The following is a 21,960-nucleotide window of genomic DNA, read 5'->3' as shown; positions in this document are numbered from 1 at the left end:
ATGTGCATTGCGAGCCCTGCTTCCCGGTCCCCACTGGCTGTTGGCACCTCAGCTGGAGCCTCCCCCTGCTGCCCTAAGCAGCCTTTGGCTCCACCCGTCCCCATGCCCCAGGCCAGGCAGCCTGGCAGCGTGTATTGTGAAGAGCCCTTACCGCCCACTCTAAGCCTGCAGGGCTCCTCGCCTCCCTGAGCGTCTAACTTATTTCCTTCCTTAAAATCCATCTCGGTTTTTACTTTTGTATACTGCTCAAAGACCTTTCGGTTGCAGTTTGAGTGAGACGGTGACCGCGGCCGCCTGCCTCTGGGAGGGGACGCGCTGGGGAGACCGGGAGCATGCTCATCTGGCTGCCATCTGTCCCCACAGGTGTCATGTGAGTGTCCTCGGAGCTGCTGCCTGAGTGGACATGCTCTCAGTGGTGGAGAATGGACTGGACGCCCGGGCCGCCATCCCGGTAGGCAGGCGAGGGAGGACGGAGGTTGGGGAAGGGCTGCAGAGGGCTGCCGTTCAGAGCTTTCCTCACTCTGAAGGGAATGGGCACTGCCCAGTGGAGGCCTCGGGTTGAGAAATGGTTACAGCAAAAGCAGGCTCAGAGGATATCCTGCCCTTCCTAGATCTTCTTTTTGGTTATAAAATAGAAATTTGTTTTAAAAATATCAGGGGCTGAGACTAGTCTAGCTCAGTAGTGGAGTGATTGTATAGTGTATCAGGGAAGGGCCCTGGGTTCAGTCCTCAGCACTGCAAAAAAAAAAAAAAAAAAATGAAATTAAAAACAAAAACAGAAGAAATTATGGTAGGTTACTGAGAACCAAGGATTTCCGGTCAGACCTCCATCTAGTCTTCCTCCTTAGGCCATGATTGGGTCACAATTTACAATTTGGTCAAGATATTGATCTGATCTCAAAACAGATTCCTAGGTACTAGTTTGTTGTTTCAATAATGGGGGTAAATTGGTAGCTTTCATATGTCTTTGAATATTTCTCACTTTCCAAGATTTTTCAAATTCAGTTGTTTGTGATCAGTTCACCAGATCCCGGCAGACCCTCTGCCTTGAGCCCTTTGACACGCGCTGTTCCTGGGCTGTCTTGGGCACTCTGTGGCCTGGCTCTGTCTTGGGGGGGGCAGAAGGTCAGACACCTCTGGGCCAGGCCCTCAGCAGTATCCTGAGGTGGCTTCTTGAGAAACACTAGGAATTTCCTTTCCTCCCCATTCGCTGCTACTCCCCAATTCAGAGAACTTTCTACTTGGAAGGAACTGCAGCCCTCAGAGATGTGACTTCCCCTCTTGGCCGCTAGAGGGCCCTTCCCCACCTGACCTCCCCAGGCCCCGCCCGGAGCTAGAGCAAAGTCCTGGGGCCCGCCAGCCTTCTAGCAGGGACCAACTCCCTGAGGTCATAGGTTTCTAATAGGCTAACAGGCATGCCTATTTATTCCTGCATACCCTAACCCAACACCTCGTAGATGCTCAGAAGTGTTTTTACTTTCCATATAATCTACTCATAATATCTTACTGTTATTATTATTACTTTTTTTTGTGGTACTGGGGATGGAACCCAGGGCCATTCTACCTCCAAGATACACCCCCAGTACTATTTTTTAGTCTTTTTTATTTATCAAAACAGTATCTCACTGAGTTGTGAAAGGCCTCACTAAGTAGCTGAGGCTGTCCACGAACCGTGATCATGGGATCACCGCCTCCTGAATGCTGAGATTACAAGCGTGCCACCACCATGCCGGGTTTTTATTATTATTATTAATTATTAATTATTAAACAGTTTCACTCTTGGGCCCAAGTGATTCTCTTGCCTCAGCCTACCAAGTGCTGGGACTATAGGGTTGCACCATCCTGCCTGACATAATAGCTTGCATATAAAAGAGCATTTAAAATTGGGTTTCTTCAAGATTAAGAACCATCTTTGTCTGTGGTACTAGGGATTGAACCCAGAGACATTCAACCTTCGAGCTACACCCCCAGCCTGATTTTATTTCTTATTTGGAAACAGGGTCTTTCCAGGTTGATGAAAGCTGTCCTTGAACCTGTAATTCTCCCGTCTCAGCCTCCCAAGTACTGAGATTATAGGCTTGTGCCACTATGCTAGCAAGATTAAAAATGTTTGTGCTTCAAAGGACACTATCAAGAAAGTGAAAAATTGTATCTGTAACCCCAGCTACCGAGAAGGCTGAAGCATCAAGCGATCAAAGCCACTGAGACAGGAAGATCACAAGTTCAAAGCCAGTCTCCACCACTTAGTGAGCCTGTCTCCAGTATCAAATGGGAATAGAAAGGGCTGGAAATGTAGCTCAGTGGTGGAGCACCTCTGTGTTTAATCCCTAGTACACACAAAAAAGGAAGTTAAAAAGATAACCCAAGAAAGAGAGAAGCCATCAGCTGATAAGGGTTGAGGGTCTAGTGTATTTGGAATATATAAAGAACCCATAACTCAACAATAAAAAGAAATAATTCAATTATAAAATGGACAAAGGAGTTAAGTAGACTTTTCTCCAGAGAATATATGAATGGTACTTTGTATAAGTATATGAAAAGATGCTAATTATCATTACACTCAGAGAAATGCAAATCAAAACCACAGTGAGATACTATTGCATACCCACTGGGATGATTATAATCAGAAAGACAGATAATAGCAAGTATTGGCAAAAATGTGGAGAAATTTATCTGGTGCAATGGCACATGCTCGTAGTTCTAGCTACTTGGGAGGCTGAAGCCGGAGGATTGTTTGAGCCCACAGGAGTGTGAGGTCAGCCTGGGCAATGTAGTGAGACCCCTATTTATTTATTGATTGATTGATTGATTGATTGATTGCACTACTGGGCATGGAACCCAGGGACATTCTACTTCCAAGCTATACCCCCAGTCCTATATTTTATTCTTTATTTTAAAACAGGGTCTCACTGAGTTGCAAAGGACCTAAGTAGCTGAGGCTGTCCACAAACCTTGATCCTCCTGTCTCAGCTTCCCAAATGCTGGGATGACAAGCATGCACCACCATGCCCAGCTATCCCATTTCTTTTTTATATGTATGTGGAACAGGGATTGAACCTAGGGCTATTCTACGTCGAAGCTATACCCCCAATCCTTTTTGTTTTTATTTTGAAACGGGATCTTGCCAAATTACTGAGGGTCTCATTAAGTTTCTGAAGCTGGCTTCAAACCTGCAATCCTCCTGTCTTTGCCTCCCAAGTACTGGGATTAAAGGTGTGCACCATCACACCCTACTCCTATCTCTTAAAAAAATAAAAGTAGAGAAATTAGAACCTTTAGACATTGCTGATAGGAGTGTAAAATAGCCACTTTGGAAAACAGTTTGTCAGTTCCTCAAAAGGTTAAACATGGGGCTTTATGTTACTCAACAATACTATGAGTGGTTGTATATCCAAGAAAATTAGAAACATGTCTCTCTACACAAAAACTTGTACATGAATATTGATAGAAGCATTATAGCCAAAAAATAGTAGCCCAAACATCCATTCACTGATGAATGCATAAATAAAATATCATGCAATGGAATATTATTTGGCAATAAAAGAGAATGAAGTATGATACACACTACAACATAGATAAAACTTGCAAATATTTTGATAAATGAGAGAGGCCAGATATAAAAGGTCACTTGTATGACCCCATTCATATGACATGTCCAGAAGGGGCAAATTGGTAGACAGAAAGTAGATTGGTGACAGCAGTCACTTCCAGCTCCCCTCCCCAGCCCCTGGCAACCACTAGTGGACAGTGTTTCTTTTGGTGGTGATGAAAATGGTCTAAAATTAGATACTGGTGAAGGGTGCACAGTACAATTCTCCAAATACACGAAAAAACATTGACCTCTATTATTTAAATGGGTTATTAAGGATATTTATTTATTTATTTTTGGTACTAGATATTGAACCCAGGAGCGTTCTGTTTCTGAACTATACTCCCAACCCTTTTTATTTTTTACTTTGAAACAGCATCTTACTAAGTTGCTGAGGCTGGCCTTGATCCTGTGATCCTCATATCTCTCAGCCTCCTAAACATAGAAATTACAGGCATGCACTACCATACCCAGCTAAAATGGGTGAATTTTATGGTATATGAATGAAAGCTCATTTATTTATTTATTTTATTGGTGCACTATAGTCTCATATCATAATGTGGATCATGTTGAGAATGGCAGATATTCACACAGTACCTGGTGCCCTCCCCCTACTTCCCTTTTTTTCATATATATATATTTTTATTTATTTATTTATTTATTTATTTTTATTAATTTATTTTTTAAATTGGTGCATTGTAGTCATATATCAATCACATTGGAGTACAAGACTTGAGAGGATATACAAGCACACATCATCCAATTAGCCCTCCTCCAGCCCCTATCCCATTCCCTCCCCCTCCCTCCATCCCAAGCTTCTTTGGTGATTTACTTTGATACATTTGTTTATGTACCTCCTGCGTTTTAAAGAGGCTCCGTCCTCCAGTATTACATACCCTCTGATTGGTCACATTAGTTGCTTCACTATAGGGCCCTTTCTATAGCTCAACCTCTTCCTGTTGCCCTTTTCCTCCTAGTTATTGCTGATTAAGAGAAGTGTCTGATTGATATTTTCTGCGCTATTTCTCTGTGCATGCTGCGTTGCAAGTACCGATCCCACTCTTGATGGTCCCAGTAGTGGCCTGGCTACTCAGTGGACTGATCCAGACCTCGCTGGCTCAAGCAGCGGCCTTGCCTCATGGGAGGCCCCAGTTCTGGTCTCGCTGGCCCCTGCACCGGTCTAACCCCTAAGCTGGCTTTGGTCCCAGCCTTGGAGGCCGCAAGAGTGAACTTGCCTCACGCCAGGCTCCGATGCTGGCCATTGACCCCTGCACCGGCCTAACTCCTTGGCAGGATTCCAATCCCGGCCTCGGAGGCCCCAGTACCGGCCTAGCCTCACGGCAGGCTCCAATGCCGGCCTCGTTGGCCCCAGCACCAGCCTAACCCCTCGGCAGGTTCCGTTCCCGGGTTAGGAGGCCCCAGCACTGGCCATGTCTCACGGCAGGCTCCGATGCTGGCCTCGCCTCACGGCAGGCTCCGATGCCGGCCTTGCTGGCCCCAGCACCGGTCTAGCCCTTCAGCAGGTTGTTATCCTGGCCTCGGAGGCCCCAGTACCGGCCTTGCCTCATGGCAGGCTCCGATGGCCAGCCTCGCTGGCCCCAGCACCGGCCTAACCCCTCGACAGGCTCTTATCCCGGCCTCGGAGGTCCCAGTACCAGCCTTGCCTCACAGCAGACTCCGATGCCGGCCTCACTGGCCCCAGCACCAGCCTAACCCCTCGGCAGGCTCTTATCCTGGCCTCGGAGGCCCCAGTACCGGCCTTGCCTCAAGGAAGGCTCCAATCCCGGCCTCGGAGGCCTCAGCACCGGCCTTGCCTCACGGCAGGCTCCAGTGCCAGCCTCGCTGGCCCCAGCATTGGCCTCACCCCTCGGCAGGCTCCAATCCCGGCCTCGGAGGCCCCAGTACCGGCCTTGCCTCATGGCAGGCTCCGGTGCTGGCCTCACTGGCCCCAGCACCGGCCTAACCCCTCGGCCGGCTCCGATACTTGCCTCGGAGGTCCCAGCACCAGCCATGCCTCAGGGCAGGCTGCGATGCCGGCCTCACTGGCTCCAGCACCGGCCTAACCCCTCAGCAGGCTCTTATCCTGGCCTCGGAGGCCCCAGTACCGGCCTTGCCTCAAGGCAGGCTCCGATGCTGGCCTCACTGGCCCCAACACCGGCCTAACCCCTCGGCAGGCTCTGATCCTGGCCTTGGAGGCCCCAGCACTGGTCATGCCTCATGGCAGGCTCCGATTCCGGCCTCGCTGGCCCCAGCACTGGCCTAACCCCTCGGCAGGCTCTTATCCTGGCCTCGGAGGCCCCAGAACCGGCCTTGCCTCAAGGCAGGCTCCAATCCCGGCCTCGGAGGCCCCAGCACCGGCCTTGCCTCATGGCAGGCTCCGATGCCGGCCTCGCTGGCCCCAGCACCGGCCTAACCCCTCGGCAGGCTCTTATCCTGGCCTCGGAGGCCCCAGTACCGGCCTTGCTTCAAGGCAGGCTCCGATCCCGGCCTCGGAGGCCCCAGTACCGGCCTTGCCTCACGGCAGGCTCCGATGCCGGCCTCGCTGGCCCCAGCACTGGCCTAACCCCTCGGCAGGCTCTTATCCTGGCCTCGGAGGCCCCAGCACCGGCCTTGTCTCATGGCAGGCTCCGATGCCGGCCTCACTGGCCCCAGCACCGGCCTAACCCCTCGGCAGGCTCTTATCCTGACCTCGGAGGCCCCAGTACCGGCCTTGCCTCATGGCAGGCTCTGATGCCGGCCTCGCTGGCCACAGCACCGGCCTAACCCCTCAGCAGGCTCCGGTCCTGTCCTCGGAGGCCCCAGCACTGGCCTTGCCTCACGGCAGGCTCCGATGCCAGCCTCGCTGGCCCCAGCACCGGCCTAACCCCTCAGCAAGTTCTGGACCCGACCTCGGAGGCCCCAGCACAAGCCTTGCCTCATGGCAGGCTCCAATGCCGGCCTCGCTGGCCCCAGCATCGGTCTAACCCCTCGGCAGGTTCCAATTCCGGCCACGGAGGCCTCAGTAGTGCCCTTGCCTCACAGCAAGCTCCGATGTCGGCCACTGGCCCCGGCGCCAGCCTAACCCCTCAGCAGGTTCTGATCACTGTCTCTGTGGTTATTATTTCAAAGGTTCCAGGTGTAATGTATCAGATCTCTGCCTCCCCTGAGTATTGGCCACTGGCATTGCCATTGCCTCCACCGTTTCAAATCCTTCCCAGGCTCTTTTCCCACTCTGAATGTTGTCCAGTGTTCCTAAGCATGCGTGATGGTAGCATTCGACATTTGGTATAATTTCTCCAAAAAAATAAAGTTGGTAAGATCCGGTTTCTGCTTCTCCTGAATACAAGTCTCCACCACCATCGCGGAGAACTCTTTCAACACCGCATTTCTCCTTGGTCTCCGCTAAACTCTCTCCTTACAGGTGATGTCTGAGATTCTTAACAATATAGAGAAATAGCAGTCCTCTTTCAAGGCAAATTTTTCCATAAGTTCCAGTGGATTTAGATAAGTTTTGTCTGCATCTCCAGTGTCCTGGCATCCATAACAGCTTTCTTACCTCCTCTCCGATATTTTTCTTTATCTTTTTCTGTTCTGGGCCCGGTTTCTCCAGGGGTCTGGCGTGCTACTCGCAGTTCGGCCTGGGGCCCAGAGTCGCGCAACCCGGGCCCCATCTGGCGTGCCCTGCGCGCGACCCCCGCCCAGAACCCAGCGTCTTACTGGGCCTGGTTTCTCCAGGGGTCTGGCGTGCTACACGCAGTTCGGCCTGGGGCCCAGGGTCCCGCGACCCAGGCCCCAGCTGGCGTGCCCCGTGCGCGACCCCTGCCCAGAACCCAGCGTCTTACTGGGCCCGGTTTCTCCAGGGGTCTGGTGTGCTACACGCAGTTCGGCCCGGGGCCCAGGGTCCCGCGACCCGGGCCCCAGCTGGCGTGTCCCGCGCGCGACCCCCACCCAGAACCCAGCGTCTTACTGGGCCTGGTTTCTCCAGGGGTCTGGCGTGCTACGCGCAGTTCAGCCTGGGGCCCAGGCTGGTGTGCTGCGCATGACCTCTGCCCAGAACCCAGCATCTTACTCTTCCCTTTTTATTTTTATTTTTATTTTTTTGGTGGTGCTAGGGTTCCTGGAAGCCCTTCTACCTCTGGGCTACACTCCCAGACCTATCTTATATTTTTTTATTTGGAAACAGGGTCTCTTAAGCCAGCAAGGCTGGCTTGGAACCTACGCAATCCTCCTGTCTCCGCCTCCCAAGCCCGGGGATTACAAGCGTGGGCCACCACGCCCAGCTTCCTACTTCCCCATTTCCCTCCCTCATGTTTCTGAGTGTCCATGTAACAATGTTATATTCACATGTTTATACATAGTTGCATGTAGCATTTCCATTACTTGGCTGAGGTTTCCCCTCCATTAGCTGGAATTACTCTGGTATCCCAAATGCTCCCTAGCTTGAACATATTAGAGAAAACATATGTCTCTTCTCTCTCTATGCTTGGCTAGTCTTACTTAACATGTGTTCTCTGGGTCTTTCCATCTTCTTACAAATGACATAATTTTGTTCTTTATTGCTGAGTAGAATTCCATTGTGTGTATTTCCCATAATTTCGTAACTCATTATCTGTTGATGGACATCTAGGTTCCATATTTTGGCTATTGCAAATTGTGCTGCTGTGAACATGGGTATGCATATATTACTGTAGTTCTCTGATTTCACACCCTTTGGAAAGATACCCAGTAGTGGTATAGCTGGATCATATGGTAGACCCATTCCCAGTTTTCTAAGGAATCTCCATACTGATCTCCATAGTAGCTGAACTAGTTTGCACTCCCACCAATAGTGTAGAAGAGTTCCTGGAAATCAGACCAGAGACTGTGAAGCTATTAGAGGAAGGCATAGGTTCAACACTTCAACATAGGCACAGGTAGCAACTTCCTCAACAAGACCCCCAAAGCACAAGAAACTAAAACAAGAATTAACAAGTGGGATGACATCAAATTAAAAAGTTTCTGCTTGTCAAAGGAAATCATCAAGAATCTAAAGAGAAAGTGTACAGAATAGGAGAAGGTCTGTACCAACTACCCCTCTGAGAGAGGGCTAATATCCAGAATATACAAAGACCTCAAAACACTTTATTCTAGCAAAGCAAATAACCCTATCAAGAAATGGGCAGCTGAATTGAATAGACACGTCACAAAAGAAGAGATGAAAATGGCCAATAGATACATGAAAAGATGTTCTACATCACTGGCCATCAGGGAGATGCAAATCAAAACTGCACTGAGATTCCATCTAGCCCCAGTCAGAGTGGCAAGCATAAAGAAGTCATATAACAACAAATGTTGCCAAAGAGGTAGGGAAATCTCTTTTTTTAAAATTTAACTTTCCAGAGAATATTAACATTTACGGATCTGCCTAAAAACCAAAATAAAAGTGTAAAATATTTATCCATAATCCTATCACCCAATTCAGTTTTTCTACCCTAAGTTGCGGAGGGCCTCGCTAAGTAGCTGAGGCTGTCCGCGAACCGCGATCTCCCAGTCTCAGCCTCCTGAATGCTGGGATTACAAGTGTGTGCCACCACGCCCGGCAAGATTGTTCTTAATGTGACTGTACTCTTGTATTCTTGTGGGGGTTTGGAGATGTGACATGAGGCCTTATTTCAAAGCAACACTTTTGCTTCTTAGCTCATTGATTCTCTGCGGAATCTTGCTAATGTAACTGGGAAGCCTCACCTCTGTCCAAAGCTTTCATAACTGTAATTGTGATGTAGCAGGTATTTAAACATAGGATTTTATGGCTATAAGTTCATTGAAATTTGATTTAGACAACAAAAAGGATCCACAACACAAGAATACCAGTAGTTATATCTGGGCAGTGTTAAGTGTAGGGTTTCCTTTTTTCTTCTCTATGCTTTATCTCTATTTACTATAATTAATGTGCTCATTTCTTAGAAGGAAATTATAGATTCATACAGAGGGGCGTGTGCCTGTGAGTACATGCATATTTGGCGACAGGCCAAGGGACCATCTTTGGGGTTTGCCTCTAAAGGCCCGTCTTTTGTTTGGCACTGTCTAGGTCATCAAGAAGAAGCTGGTTGGATCCGTGAAGGCCTTGCAGAAGCAGTACGTGTCCTTAGACACGGTGGTCACGAGTGAAGATGGAGATGCCAACACCATGTGCAGCGCCCTGGAGGCTGTGTTTATCCACGGCCTGCATGCCAAGCACATCCGAGCAGAGGCCGGAGGGAAGAGGAAGAAAAGTGCCCACCAGAAGCCTCTCCCTCAGCCCGCCTTCTGGTCCCTCCTGAAAGCTGTCACCCACAAGTGAGCTCAGCTGGAGAGGTTTGGCCTGGGGAAGGAGCCGCTGGCAGAAGCCAGCAGATACTCAGGGTTATAGTGAAGAGATGGGAAGAGGCTGAGCTGGACTGTGTCTTATGGAAAGGATTCTCTCCAGACCTTGATTCTCTAACAACCACTAGACCTTGTGACATTGAGACCCTGAGACATTCAGCCCTGGGCAAGAGCCTGTGGCCGCCTCATACCTCAGGGCTGGTGACCTTTCCAACCGCACCTGGCAGAGTTCAGTAGTTAAACCAGCCTCAGATATTTACTCTCTGGCTCTTTATATTAAAGCTTGCTTGCTGACTCTGCCTCTGAATATTTGAATATCTGTGCTATCAATGTTCTACTTATAATGAGGCATAAGTTTGTTTTTGTTTTTGTTTTTTACCAAAATGTAGAATCCAAGTAGGGCATTTGAGTGTTTACCCTAAGACACTTGTCTCTGGTCTTGCCCTTAACTACTTGGGCATTTTTTTTTTCAGGACTGGGGATGAAATCAGGGGCATTCTACCTCTGAGCTATACCTCAGCCCTAATTTTTATTCTTTATTTTGGAACAGGGTCTCACTGGTTGCAAAGGGCCTCACTAAATAGCCAAGGTTGTACTCAAACCGCGATCCTCCTGTCTCAGCCTCCCCAAGGCTGAGCCGTCTGTGGGCTTTTGAGCATCAGCTGACCCTGTGCCTCCGAGGGCCATTGAATGTCACCTTCAGCCTCCGATGCTATGTCAGTCTCAGTCCTCCTTTCCAGTTTACTGCCGTTGCCTCCTTGGGTTCCTCTCTCCTGGGCAACATGGCTTTCTTGCTGCCCCCTCATCTCCTCAGTCTTTCCTTAGTCAGCCAGCGGCTCGGCTTTTTAGCTAGCTGCAGCTCGCTACGGCTCAGCCACGAAGGGCTGTGGAGCGCAGTCTGCGCTCCCCCGTACCATACACAGGGGCAGTGGTAGCTCAGAGGAGGGGCGTTCCTCTCAGACTCAGAGGTTTGCAACTGAGTTTGGTGTACTTGGGGTCTCACCTCCTTATTCAGAGCAATCCACCCTAAAGTGTACAGAGCCATGGTCAGGCCACCTCTCTGTGCGGAAGTCTGTAACTCCCAGAGGCCATCCTCAAGCCCAGTTCTCGAAGTTGCGGCTCCTTAATCCATAGCCTGATAAATTTCCCAGGGCTTCTGCTGCAGTCAGTGTGGGAGCATTTCCCACGTGGCCTTAATCGGGTTTTATTCAAGACCCTCCGTTACTTGGCTTTGCCACCTAATCAGCCCCTCTCCCTCCACCTGTTATAATCGGAGCGCTCTCCACGCCTGTTACAGTCTTTGCTTTCCTACCCTTTCTGCCCTTTTTCTGTCCATTGTGCCTACAAGGTTCTTCATTTTCCCTCTGGTCCCAACTCAGACACTGCTCTTTCTATAAATGCCATTTTTCCTACTCAAACTCAGAAATGATGGCCCAACCAACTCAGCTCCACCACCCCGTGTCCTCTTGAGTGGCAGTTACTTGTGGCTGGGGGTGGAGCTCAGTGGTAGGGAGCTTGCCTAGCATGTGTGAAGCCCTGGGTTCCATCCCTAGCTCTGCAAAAAACCCAAAACAAACAAACAAAAAAACCATGTCTTTATCTTGTATCTTCCTACCTCCAAGCCCTTGGGGACTCAGCAAACATGTCTTGGGTGAGCAGGTGATATCAGGGATCCTAGTGGTGGTTATAATGAACATAGAAATTACCTTGGCACCAGCCTCAAAAAGTTGGAAGTTACAGCTTAACAATTCTATACCACTTTAAAATACATCATTCACGAAGTCTTTGTGCCTACATACACTTGCAGTAGTTATGACCAGTTCTTGCTCTCCAATGGCTAAAACAACATCTCGGTTTTTGAGGCAGTTTTTTGAAAAGGTCTGCTCTATCCCTTCCCAGACACATCATCTCAGAATTGGAGCACCTGGTCTTCGTCAACACAGACGTGGGTCGCTGCCGGGCCTGGCTGCGGCTGGCCCTCAACGACGGCCTGATGGAGTGCTACCTGAAACTGCTGCTCCAGGAGCCCGCCCGGCTGTGCGAGTACTATCAGCCCACAGCCCTGCTGCGGGATGCCGAGGAGGGCGAGTTCCTCCTGAGCTTCCTGCAGGGACTAACATCGTTGTCCTTCGAACTCTCCTACAAGTCCGCCATCTTAAACGAATGGACGCTCACCCCGCTGGCCCTCTCTGGGCTCTGCCCACTCTCTGAGCTCGACCCTCTCACTGCCTCTGGTGCAGAACTACAGCGGAAGGAGTCTCTGGACTCAATTTCCCATTCCTCAGGCTCAGAGGACATCGAAGTCCAGCACTCGGGCCACAAGATCCGGCGGAATAGGAAGCTCACCGCCTCCTCCCTCAGCCTGGACACGGCCAGCTCATCCCAGCTGTCCTGCAGCCTCAACTCTGATAGCTGCCCACTTCAGGAGAATGGCTCCAAGAGTCCAGACCGTTCTGAGGAGCCCATGTCCTATGACTCAGACCTGGGTCTAGCGAACGCTGATGATTCTGACCGGTCTCTGCAAGAGTGAGTGCTGTGCCCAGCCCTGCCCTCCTCCCCTCCCCTTCTCTCCTCTCCTCGTCCCTTCTTTCCTAGCCCAGGAGGTTGTCTGTCACTGGACTCTGTCCAGGTATAAAGAAAGTCAAAGAGAGCCTGGGCTCTTAGATTCGGAAAGGCTCAGAGCTGGGACAAAGCTCCCGCTCTGTCTCCAGGTCCCCTTTAACAAGTCACTTTATCTCCCTGAGACCCTGGGTAAAATACATGGCCTTCTTTACCTGGAGGGAAGGAAACTCATAACTTGGAGCATATGTACAGCTTCCAGCAAGTACAGTGCAGCATAGTGCACCAGGCAGGGCCTCATGGAAGACCTCCATGGGGGACAACAAAACCTGGGACAGAGGAGGACAAGCCAGCGCATGGAGCCGACTCACTCGTCCAAGAGGGAGCCTGGGGCAGAGCCTTCTTTACACAGCTGTTATCTCTGTACTGAGGATTGAACCCAGGGGCATTCCACCACTGAGCTACAGCCCAGCCACCCTCTCCCCCCAACCTTGAATTTTTTTTTTTTTTAGACAGTATCTTGCTAAGTTACTAAGTTACCAGGCTAGCTTCAAACTTGAGATCCTCCTGCCTCAGCCTCTCTGGTAGCTTGGATTTCAGGTGTGAAATCTGAAATATACCCAGCTTATTTACCCAGCCTATTTATATACCCAGCCTATTTATTTATTTATTTATTTAATTTATGTGGTACTGGAGATTGAACCCAGAAGCAGTCTACCTTCCAGCTACACCCCCAGCCTGATTTTCTTTTTCTTCCTTCTTTCTTTTTTTCTTTCTTTCTTTTCCTTCTTTCTTATTTTGTTTTATTTTATTTTATTTTATTTTTTGCAGTACTGGGGATAGAACCCAGGGGCATTCTACCTTTGAGTTACACCCCAGGCCTATTTTTTTATTCTTTATTTTGCAACAGGGTCTCACTGAGTTGCAAAAGGCCTCACTAAGTAGCTGAGGCTGTCTGCAAATCATGATCCTCCTGTCTCAGCTTCCCAAATGCTGGGATTACAAGCGTATGCCACCACACTGGGCTCTAATTTTATTTCTTATTTGGAAACAGGTCCTCGCTAGGTTAATGAGAGTCTCACTACTTGCTAAGGATCTCCTGGAACTTGTGATCCTCTTGTCTCAGCCTCCCAAGTACTGGGTCTCAGCCTCCCAAATGCTGGGATTACAAGCGTACGCCACCACGCTATAGCCTTTTTTAAAGATTAATTTTTATGTAATATCTTTATGGTTTAAAAAAATCTAAAACATAGTGGAAATTCTTCCGAGCTGGCTGTGGTGATGCACAATTGTAATCCCAGCATTTGAGAGGCTAAGACAGAAGGATCGTGGTTTGCGAACAGCTCAGCTACTTAGTGAGGACCTTTGCAACTCAGTGAGACCCTGTTTCAAAATAAAGAATAAAAAATAATAGGACATAGGACTGGGAGTGTCGCTCCAAGGTAGAATGCCCCTGGGTTCCATCTCTACTACTGCAAAAAAAAAAAAAAAAAAAATCTTTCCCCTCCATCTCTCATCTACCCTTTTTTCTTTCTCAGCCATGTGATCATAGTTTTTAATTTGTTGCATGTTCTCCCAAACTTTCTAAGTGTACCTGTAACAAATACCAGTATTCAGATTCCTAAAGTTTCTTTCTTTCTCTCCTCCTCCTCCTCCTTCTTTTTTTTTTTTTGTTTGTTGTTGTTGTTGTTGTTGTTGTACTGGGGCTTGAAGCCGGGATCATTCTACCTCTGAGCTATACCCCCAGCCCTATTTTTTTTTCTTTATTTGGAAACAGGGTCTCACTGAGTTGCAGAGGGCCTCACTAAGTAGCTGAGGCTGGCCACAAACCTGCAGTCCTCCTGTCTCAGCCTCCCAAGTATTAGGATTACAAGTGTGCGCCACCACACCCGGCTTAAAATTTCTTTCTTACTTCTTTCTGTCTTCTACAAAAGGTAGTATGAACGCATTGTTCTATACCTTGTTTTGGAGATCTTTTCATATTTAGGCATCTTTGTTCTTTTTTTTCTATTGCAAATATGCAATGCACCTTAATTTATTTAATTAGACTTATACTTAATGGACATTGGAGTTCATTATCTTCATAAATTGTCTTGTAGTGTTTTAGTTTTATATACATATCTTTGCTCAGTAAACTCCCAGAAGCAAAATTATTGAGCCAAAGGATAAATTAATTTGTGGTTCTCAGATGCTGCCTGTTTATAGTCCCCTAGGAAGGCAGCATCAAACTCTTATATATTGCTTCTCTATTAGGTGGGGAAATGGCAACCTTTTGCTGAGATCATCTCTCAGTGAAGCCCGTGTTCCATCAGGCTATGTCTAGGGCCTCTTCCATTCCTACTTCCCACCCCAACTTTGGTTCAGTCCTTCCTGGGTTCCCACCCAGAGTGGGAACAACAGCAGATATAGATGGTGTCTGGCCTGGGCTCAGAGCAGACCTAGTTTCTAGTCCTGTTCCACTACTAACAAGTCCGGTAACATGTAGCCAATTTGCTGGTTCTTGCTGAAGCTGTTGCTTCATCTTTAAAGTGGAGATTCCCTCAGAGGGCTGTTTGAGAATCAAATCAGATGCCTATCAGTGAGCTGTACCACGTGAAAATGTCTGATAAGCTCAGGAGATGGCCTCTGAGCACTGGGCCCCTGAGACTGCGTTTCAGCTGTCAGGTGGAGGAGCCTAGGTGGGATATGTTGGAGGAGCCGCGCCTGCTTCCAGAGCTGGCTGGCCCACCACGTGATTGGGTAGGCTTGTGCCTGTCTCAGCACTTGGTGTATTTCCACAGACCCTCCAACTTCTCTTTGTCATGTGGCTGGCCTTTATCTCTCATGAGTCTTATGGTTGGAAAATTCCAGCTTAAGGTCATTGAATCAGTAACCCTTAACACTGTGGATGGGTTTTATGGGGAAGCTCAAGGGACGAGGGTCAGGCTGCATCGGCCAGCGCAGGACAATGAGCCGAGCCACGGCAAATGTTAAACACACAGACGCACAAGCACACTCAGCACCATCGTTCCTAGAGCTGGCCTCTAAGTTAGTTTTTGAGCACCCACAGAGCTCAGCGTTTCTTGGAGCATATGTTTCAAGGGTACATGATTCTCACTGGCACTTAATTTTCACTTGTTATTATTATATTAGTTAAATGTTCGTAATTTGAAGTTGAACATAAATACTTCCTTGTACTTAGTATTATGACTATAAAATCAAAACATGTACAAATTAAGCATAAAGTACAAATTATAACATTCAAAATGAAATTTAATAATGGATTCTTTTTTGTTTATTTTTTTGTGTGTGGTGCTAGAGATTGAACCCAGGTACATTCTACCTCTGAGCTATATGTCCAGATATTTATTTATTTATTTATTTTTGCAGTACTGGGGATGGAACCCAGGGGGATTCTACCTCTAAGCTACACCCCCAACCCCTTTTTAACTCTTTATTTTGTAACAGGGTCTCACTGAGTTGCAAAGGGCCTCACTAAGTAGCTGAGGCTGTCCTCAAACCATGATCCTCCTGTCTCAGCCTCCCAAATGCTGGGATTACAAGCATGCGCCACCACACCCAGCTCTGTTTTATTTTTTATTTGGAAACAAGGTCTCCCTAAGTTCCTGAGAGTCTCACTAAGTAGCAGAGGCTGACCTTGTACCTTTAACCCTCCTGTCTCAGCCTCCCAAGTACGTGCCACCATACCTGGCTAGGGGTTCTGTTTTGCAGAAATCAGATCTCAGTTTGCCTTGAGGACAGTAGGTGAGTTGTTAGGTATAGTCTCATGGATTCAGGAGCCCAACTGCCTGAGTTGTCTATTTACCAGCTTTCTGACCTTGGGCCAGGACTCATCCTTTCTAGCCTTGATATCCTTATCTATAAAGAGGATTGAGTCAAGATATGTAAAAATATTTAGGAGGCTGCTTAGGACCTGTGAGTGCTCGGTAGGTTTTATTGTCATTTTATTCCTGGGTATCTGTGGCATCCTTTCTCCTATTGTCTTTATGTAACTGCTGCAAAGCTGCTGGTTGTCGGCACCTGAAGCTTCCCCTTGGAGGAAATGCACGTGCAGCCACCTCTGCTTTTTTCGGTGGCCCTGGCCTGGCGAGCAGCACCGCGCTCCACCATGCAAGGATGTTCAGGAGAGCCCACAGCTCCAGCTCCCTTTGCAGGGTGCTTCATGATTCTCCAGGACATGCCATTTTCATATTGTGTGTGAATATATATGCATATGCATATGATACATACTTTTTCAAATTAATTTTTAAATGAACGAAAGCACGGTTTAAGTTTTTCAAATAAAAAGTTTCTGGAAATCACCGCCCCAAGCCAAGTGGAAGCCGTAGGACGGTAGCCAAGGACGGTAGGAAGCCAAGGACGGTAGCCATGAAAGCTGCATCATTTTTCTTCAGAACAGTATTGGAGGTGGAACCCCAGAGGCATTCTACCTCTGAGCTACACCCTCAGCCTTATTTTAGTTTTTATTTTAAAACAGGGCTTACTAAATTGCAGAGGCTGGCCTTGAACCTGGGATCTTCCTGTCTCAACCTGCCAAGTACCGGGATTTACAGACATTCGCCACCATGTTCAGCTTCCAAATTCTTCAAAAATATATATTTTTTACTTTTCATTCAGAATTTTCTCTGTAGCTAGCACTTTTTTCCCCACTGGGTACACAGGTCTCTCTTACTTTCACTGGGCCTTGAAGACAAATACTGATCCTGGCGAAACTGTGAACTGATTTTGCCTTGAGCTTGGTTTTGCTTTAGCGGGGTCTCTGACATATCACACAAGCTTACTGCTTTCTGGTGGCATTTCTTTAGGCTTTATTACTCATTTCTTCTTCTTCTTCTTCTTCTTCTTCTTCTTCTTCTTCTTTCTTCTTTCTTCTTTCTTCTTTCTTCTTTCTTCTGTACTAGGGATTAAACCCAAGGGCATTCTACTTTTAAGCTACACCCCCAGCCCTAATTTTTATTCCTTTTTTTTTTTTTTTTTTTTTGGTGGTACTGGGGTTCCTTGAAGCCCTTCTACTTCCGGGCTACACTCCCAGACCTATTTTTTATATTTTATTTGGAAACAGGGTCTCACTAAGTTGCTGAGAGCCTCACTAAGTAGCTGAGGCTGGCTTCAAACCTGTGCGATCCTCCTGTCTCAGCCTCCCAAGCGTGGGGATTACAAGCGTGCGCCACCATGCCCGGCTTTATTCCTTATTTTGAAACATGTTCTTTCTAAGTTACAGAGGGCCTCACCAAGTAGCTGAGGCTGGCTGAAAACCTGCAATCCTCCTGTCTCAGTCTCCCAAGTACTCGTGGCATTACAAAGGTGCACCACCATGCTTGGCATTACTCAGTTATTCTGATCCGCAGTCTACTTTCTTCTTAAAATCTTTCAAATATTAGGATTTATTTGTAACTGATAATCATTTTTAATTTATTTTATTGAAAGTAAATGTTATACATTTAATCTGTATTTGGTGCCTTCTCCCCCCCTCGTTTCCCTTCCCCCCTCCCGATACTTAATACCCAGGCTAACCTTGCTATATTCATACTATTATACCTATTTGGAAGTAGCCCCTCATCAATCAAGTTCAGCCTCCTTCCTCTCTTAGCTTTCCATTCAAACTTTGCTGAGAATTCCCTTCCATTATCTGGAGTCCCTCTGGTGTCCCTAATGCTCACTCGTTTGGGCATATTAGAGGAAACATATGTCCCTTCTCTTTCTGTGTTTGGCTGATCTCACTTAACATAATGCTTTCCAGCCCTTTCCATCTTCTTACGAATGACGTGATTTTGTTCTTCTTTATAGCTGAATAGAATTCCATTGTGTGTATTTCCCATAACTTTGCAAACCATTCATCTGTTGATGGGGGCCTAGGTTGTTTCCAAATTTTGGCTATTACAAATTGTGCTGCTATGAACATAGGTATGCATATGTTGCTGTAGTTCTCTGTTTTCTGATAATCATTTTTAATGCTAGCGAGTATTTTCATAATTTGGCTTTTTCCTCTAAATTTTTATACTTGTGTTCATGGAGGCTTAGCAGTCTTGTCAGTGATAAAAAACAACTCTCATAACTAACATTATTGGATACTCACTTTGTGTCAGACACTCTACTAAGCTTTTTTTTTCTTTTTCTTATATTATCTCACTTAGTCTTCGTCACAGTCATAAAAGGTCGGAGCTATTCCCATTCCTGATTTGCAGATAAGAAGAACCTTTGGTGGGAATGCAGCCGTGGGCTGAGGCCAGGCAGACCCAGGAGCCCCTTGTCTAACCATTCGCTGCCCTGTCTCCTGGTGCCCAGGAGACACTGAGACCTCACAGGACACTGCCAAACACTCGCCTCCCTCGTTCATTTCAGAAACAGCTCCATTTGGTCACAGTGGTGTGGGCACTTAGAGTTGGTTATTTATGGTTTACATATTACATCTAAGAACCATTACCTGATCCAAAGGCATGAAATTTATATCCACATTTTTTTTGTGTGTGTGTGTGTGTAAGGGGTACTAGAAGTTGAACTTGGGGGCATTCTACCTCTGAGCTACCCCTACTCCAGCCTTTTTTAATTTTTTATTTTGAAACAGTCTTTTTTTTTTTTTTTTTTGCAGGTCTGGGGATGAAACCCAGGGGCATTTGATCTCTGAGCTACACCCCCTGCCCTATTTTTTATACTTTATTTTGAAACCAGGTCTCACTGAGTTGCAGAGGGCCTCACTAAGCTGAGGCTGGCTGCGAACCGCGATCCTCAGCTCTCAGCCTCCCGAATGCTGGGATTACAATTGTGCGCCACCACCCCCACCAGCTGAAACAGGGTTTTTCTGGGTTGCCAAGTCTTGCCAAATTACTAAGGCTGTCCTTGAACCTGCAATCCTCCTGTCCCAACTCCCAGGTACTAGGATTACAGGCATAAGCCACTACACTTTTCTTTCTCTCTTTCTCTCTTTCTTTCCTTCTCTCTTTCTTTTTTTCCTTTTTTTTTTTTTTTTTTTTTTTAGACATAGTTTCACTGTAATTGGCCAGGCTGACTTCATACTTGCAGTCTTCCTGCCTTAGTCTCCTGAGTGGCTGGGATTACAGGCATAGCACAAACCATTGCACCTGACTACACCTCTATTTTCTTCTAAGAGTTTTATGTTTTATCTCTTACACTTAGTTCTTTGATCCATTTGAATTATTTTTGTATGTGTTATAAGATAGCATTCCGACCTTATTATTTTGCATGTGCCTGTCCAACACTCATCCTAGCGCCATTTGCTGTAAAGACTATTCCTTCCCCACATCGCCCCTGGAATGTCTTGGTGTCTGTTGAAAGTCGGTTGCTCCTGAGCATATGGTTGGCCACCTACTCGTGACCACATTGTCTTGGAATGTTGTCGAGTTCCGATGTTATAAGTAAGAACAGAGCCCAGTGGGGAGGCAAGCAGGTAAGTGCTTACATTAAGCAACTGGCATTCTAAAATCGTCATGTTCATCAGCCCAGATTAAAGGGAGGTTCACTAGTCTCTGAACCCAGACTACACCACTGGGGCAGATGTGTGCAGTCTCCAGCTTCCAGACAGCCTTGTTGCCAATCTGAACCTGCTTTTTCCATTGGTTTTATAAGCAGAAGAGGAGACAGCACATAGGTTTATTTTAGAAAACAAACTTAGATTCCCAGAAGCCTCAGGGGAGGGAGGAACAGTCACTGGCCAGGGCACATTCCAGGGAGCTCAGAAGTATGTCTCTACGCAGTATGTGTATGTGCACAAAGGCGGTAATGCTGGCTCCTCATGGCCTAAGAAGCAGCTCCGAGGAGACAAGGAGTGGCGGCCCTACTGGGCAATGTGAGTAGGTGCACACCCCTTCCGTGCCTTGTGTACACTGAGCTCCAGAAGCAGTTCCTGGGGACGGGCAGCTTCTCTGATTCCACACCCAGTCCAGCTCTGAGGGGACCTGTCCTCACACCTCACCTCAGCCCTGCTGCCTCAGTGACGTCCCACAGACAAAGTGCGACTTTATCACACCCAGTCCCTGTCCCAGGGAGCAGAGGCTTGGTGTCTCGGCTGCTTTGCTGTCAGGAATCCCCAGTCTTAGACGCTTTCTGTTCTGCATGGAAGTGATTGCCCACACAGCCATATGTTTGGCTGAGCAAACTCTCCAGGCCCACAGTTAGCATGTTCAGGTGGCTGTCAGTTTTCTGTTATCAAGTGTCATTTCTACCCATTGAGCATTTTCACCTGACTCTCCGGGCCCCGTGGCTCATCTGCTTACCCAGTGTGCCTGAGTCCTGGCCAGGGAGGACTTTGTGGGGAGCATCAGAGGAGGGCTGTGTGGGAGCCAGGCAGCACGTGGGTATTTAAGAGTGTTATTTTAACTGGGGTGGTGGTGCACGCTTGTAATCCCAGCATTTGGGAAGCTGAGCCAGGAGAATTGAAGTTCACAGACAGCTATTTCTTAGTGAGGTCCTTTGCAACTCAGTGAGGCCCCCGTTTCAAAAATAAAGAATAATAAAATAAATAAAAAATAAAGAATAAGAAATAGAGCTGAGAGTGTGGCTCAGAGGTAGAATGCCCCTGGGTTCCATCCCTGGTACCGCAAAAAAAAAAAAAAAAAAAAAAAGAGAGAGAGAGAGAGACAGACAGACAGACAGAGACAGAGAGTGTTATTTTGTTTGATTGGACCAAGGGGCATTCTACCTCCGAGCTACATGCCTAGCCCTTTTAATTTTGGAATAGGGTCTCACTAAGTTGCCAAGGCTGGCCTTCAATCTGCAGTCATCTTTCCAAGTACCAGGATTACAGGCATGTGCCACCGTGCCCTGCTTTCTTTGTTTTCAATCACAAAACAGCAGCGTTCCATTCTTACCAGAGCCCAGCAGCCTTAGACATTCTCGCCACTCACCTGTCACACAGATTTCTTTGTTTAAAAACTTCTAGGGTGTTGTCGGAATTCAGCAAAGCCCAGGTAAACTCTGTGCCAACCAACGGACCTAGCCAAGAGACGGAAATCCCCACGCTCCAGGCCTCGCCGCCCCTCCTCGGCCTCACCACCAGCCCACACCTGTACTTCTACACACCTGCTGAGCCCCTTCCTGCACAAGCATCCTCGGGGAGCCCAGATGGTGACCACAAGCAGGAGCTGCTTCCCCAAGCGCCTGGCACCCTGGAGGTGCAGCAGCCAAGCGCTGCCCAAGCCATCCCTGTGGAGGGCACTTCAGGCCAGCAGCCTTCTAATCCCACCAAAGAGACGGGCGCAGCAGCGGCCCCCAGGAGTGGCCAGAAGAAGACCCTGGGGGATGGTGGAGTTGCGCCGAAACTTGTGGTTTCCTCCCCCACCAGTCCGGTGAGTCGTGCCAGCTGCTGGGGAAGTCCTGGGGAATGCTCTGAGAGGAAGCAGGGGTAGCCCAGCAGTGGTCCCAAGTGGCCTTGGCCTCCCTTTTCCCCATGCAGTACTGGTGATAGATCCAAATGATGGGCTAACGTTTCCTGGCGTGAGTGGTGGAGATGAGCCGGATGCTGTATCTCCTGTCCT

The 21,960-nt window shown here is 47.9% G+C and overlaps 1 protein-coding gene across 1 annotated transcript in view; it reads left to right on the top strand.

The window, feature by feature from the left end:
• Positions 1-403: 403 nt before the first annotated feature.
• Positions 404-21,960, top strand: part of PLEKHM1 (pleckstrin homology and RUN domain containing M1) — a gene marked incomplete at both ends in the record, with an annotated part of 49,001 nt that continues 27,444 nt past the window's right edge. Inside the window, 4 exons of the mRNA XM_080713554.1 lie at positions 404-451; positions 9,636-9,883; positions 11,810-12,436; positions 21,366-21,771. Of these exons, the coding sequence (XP_080569680.1) occupies positions 404-451; positions 9,636-9,883; positions 11,810-12,436; positions 21,366-21,771 (1,329 nt within the window). The remainder of the gene's footprint in view (positions 452-9,635; positions 9,884-11,809; positions 12,437-21,365; positions 21,772-21,960) is intronic.

The sequence above is a fragment of the Muscardinus avellanarius genome, assembly GCF_963383645.1.
Source record: "Muscardinus avellanarius genome assembly, chromosome: 16".
Taxonomy (NCBI): domain Eukaryota; kingdom Metazoa; phylum Chordata; class Mammalia; order Rodentia; family Gliridae; genus Muscardinus; species Muscardinus avellanarius.
This window is presented reverse-complemented; position numbering and strand designations above follow the sequence as displayed.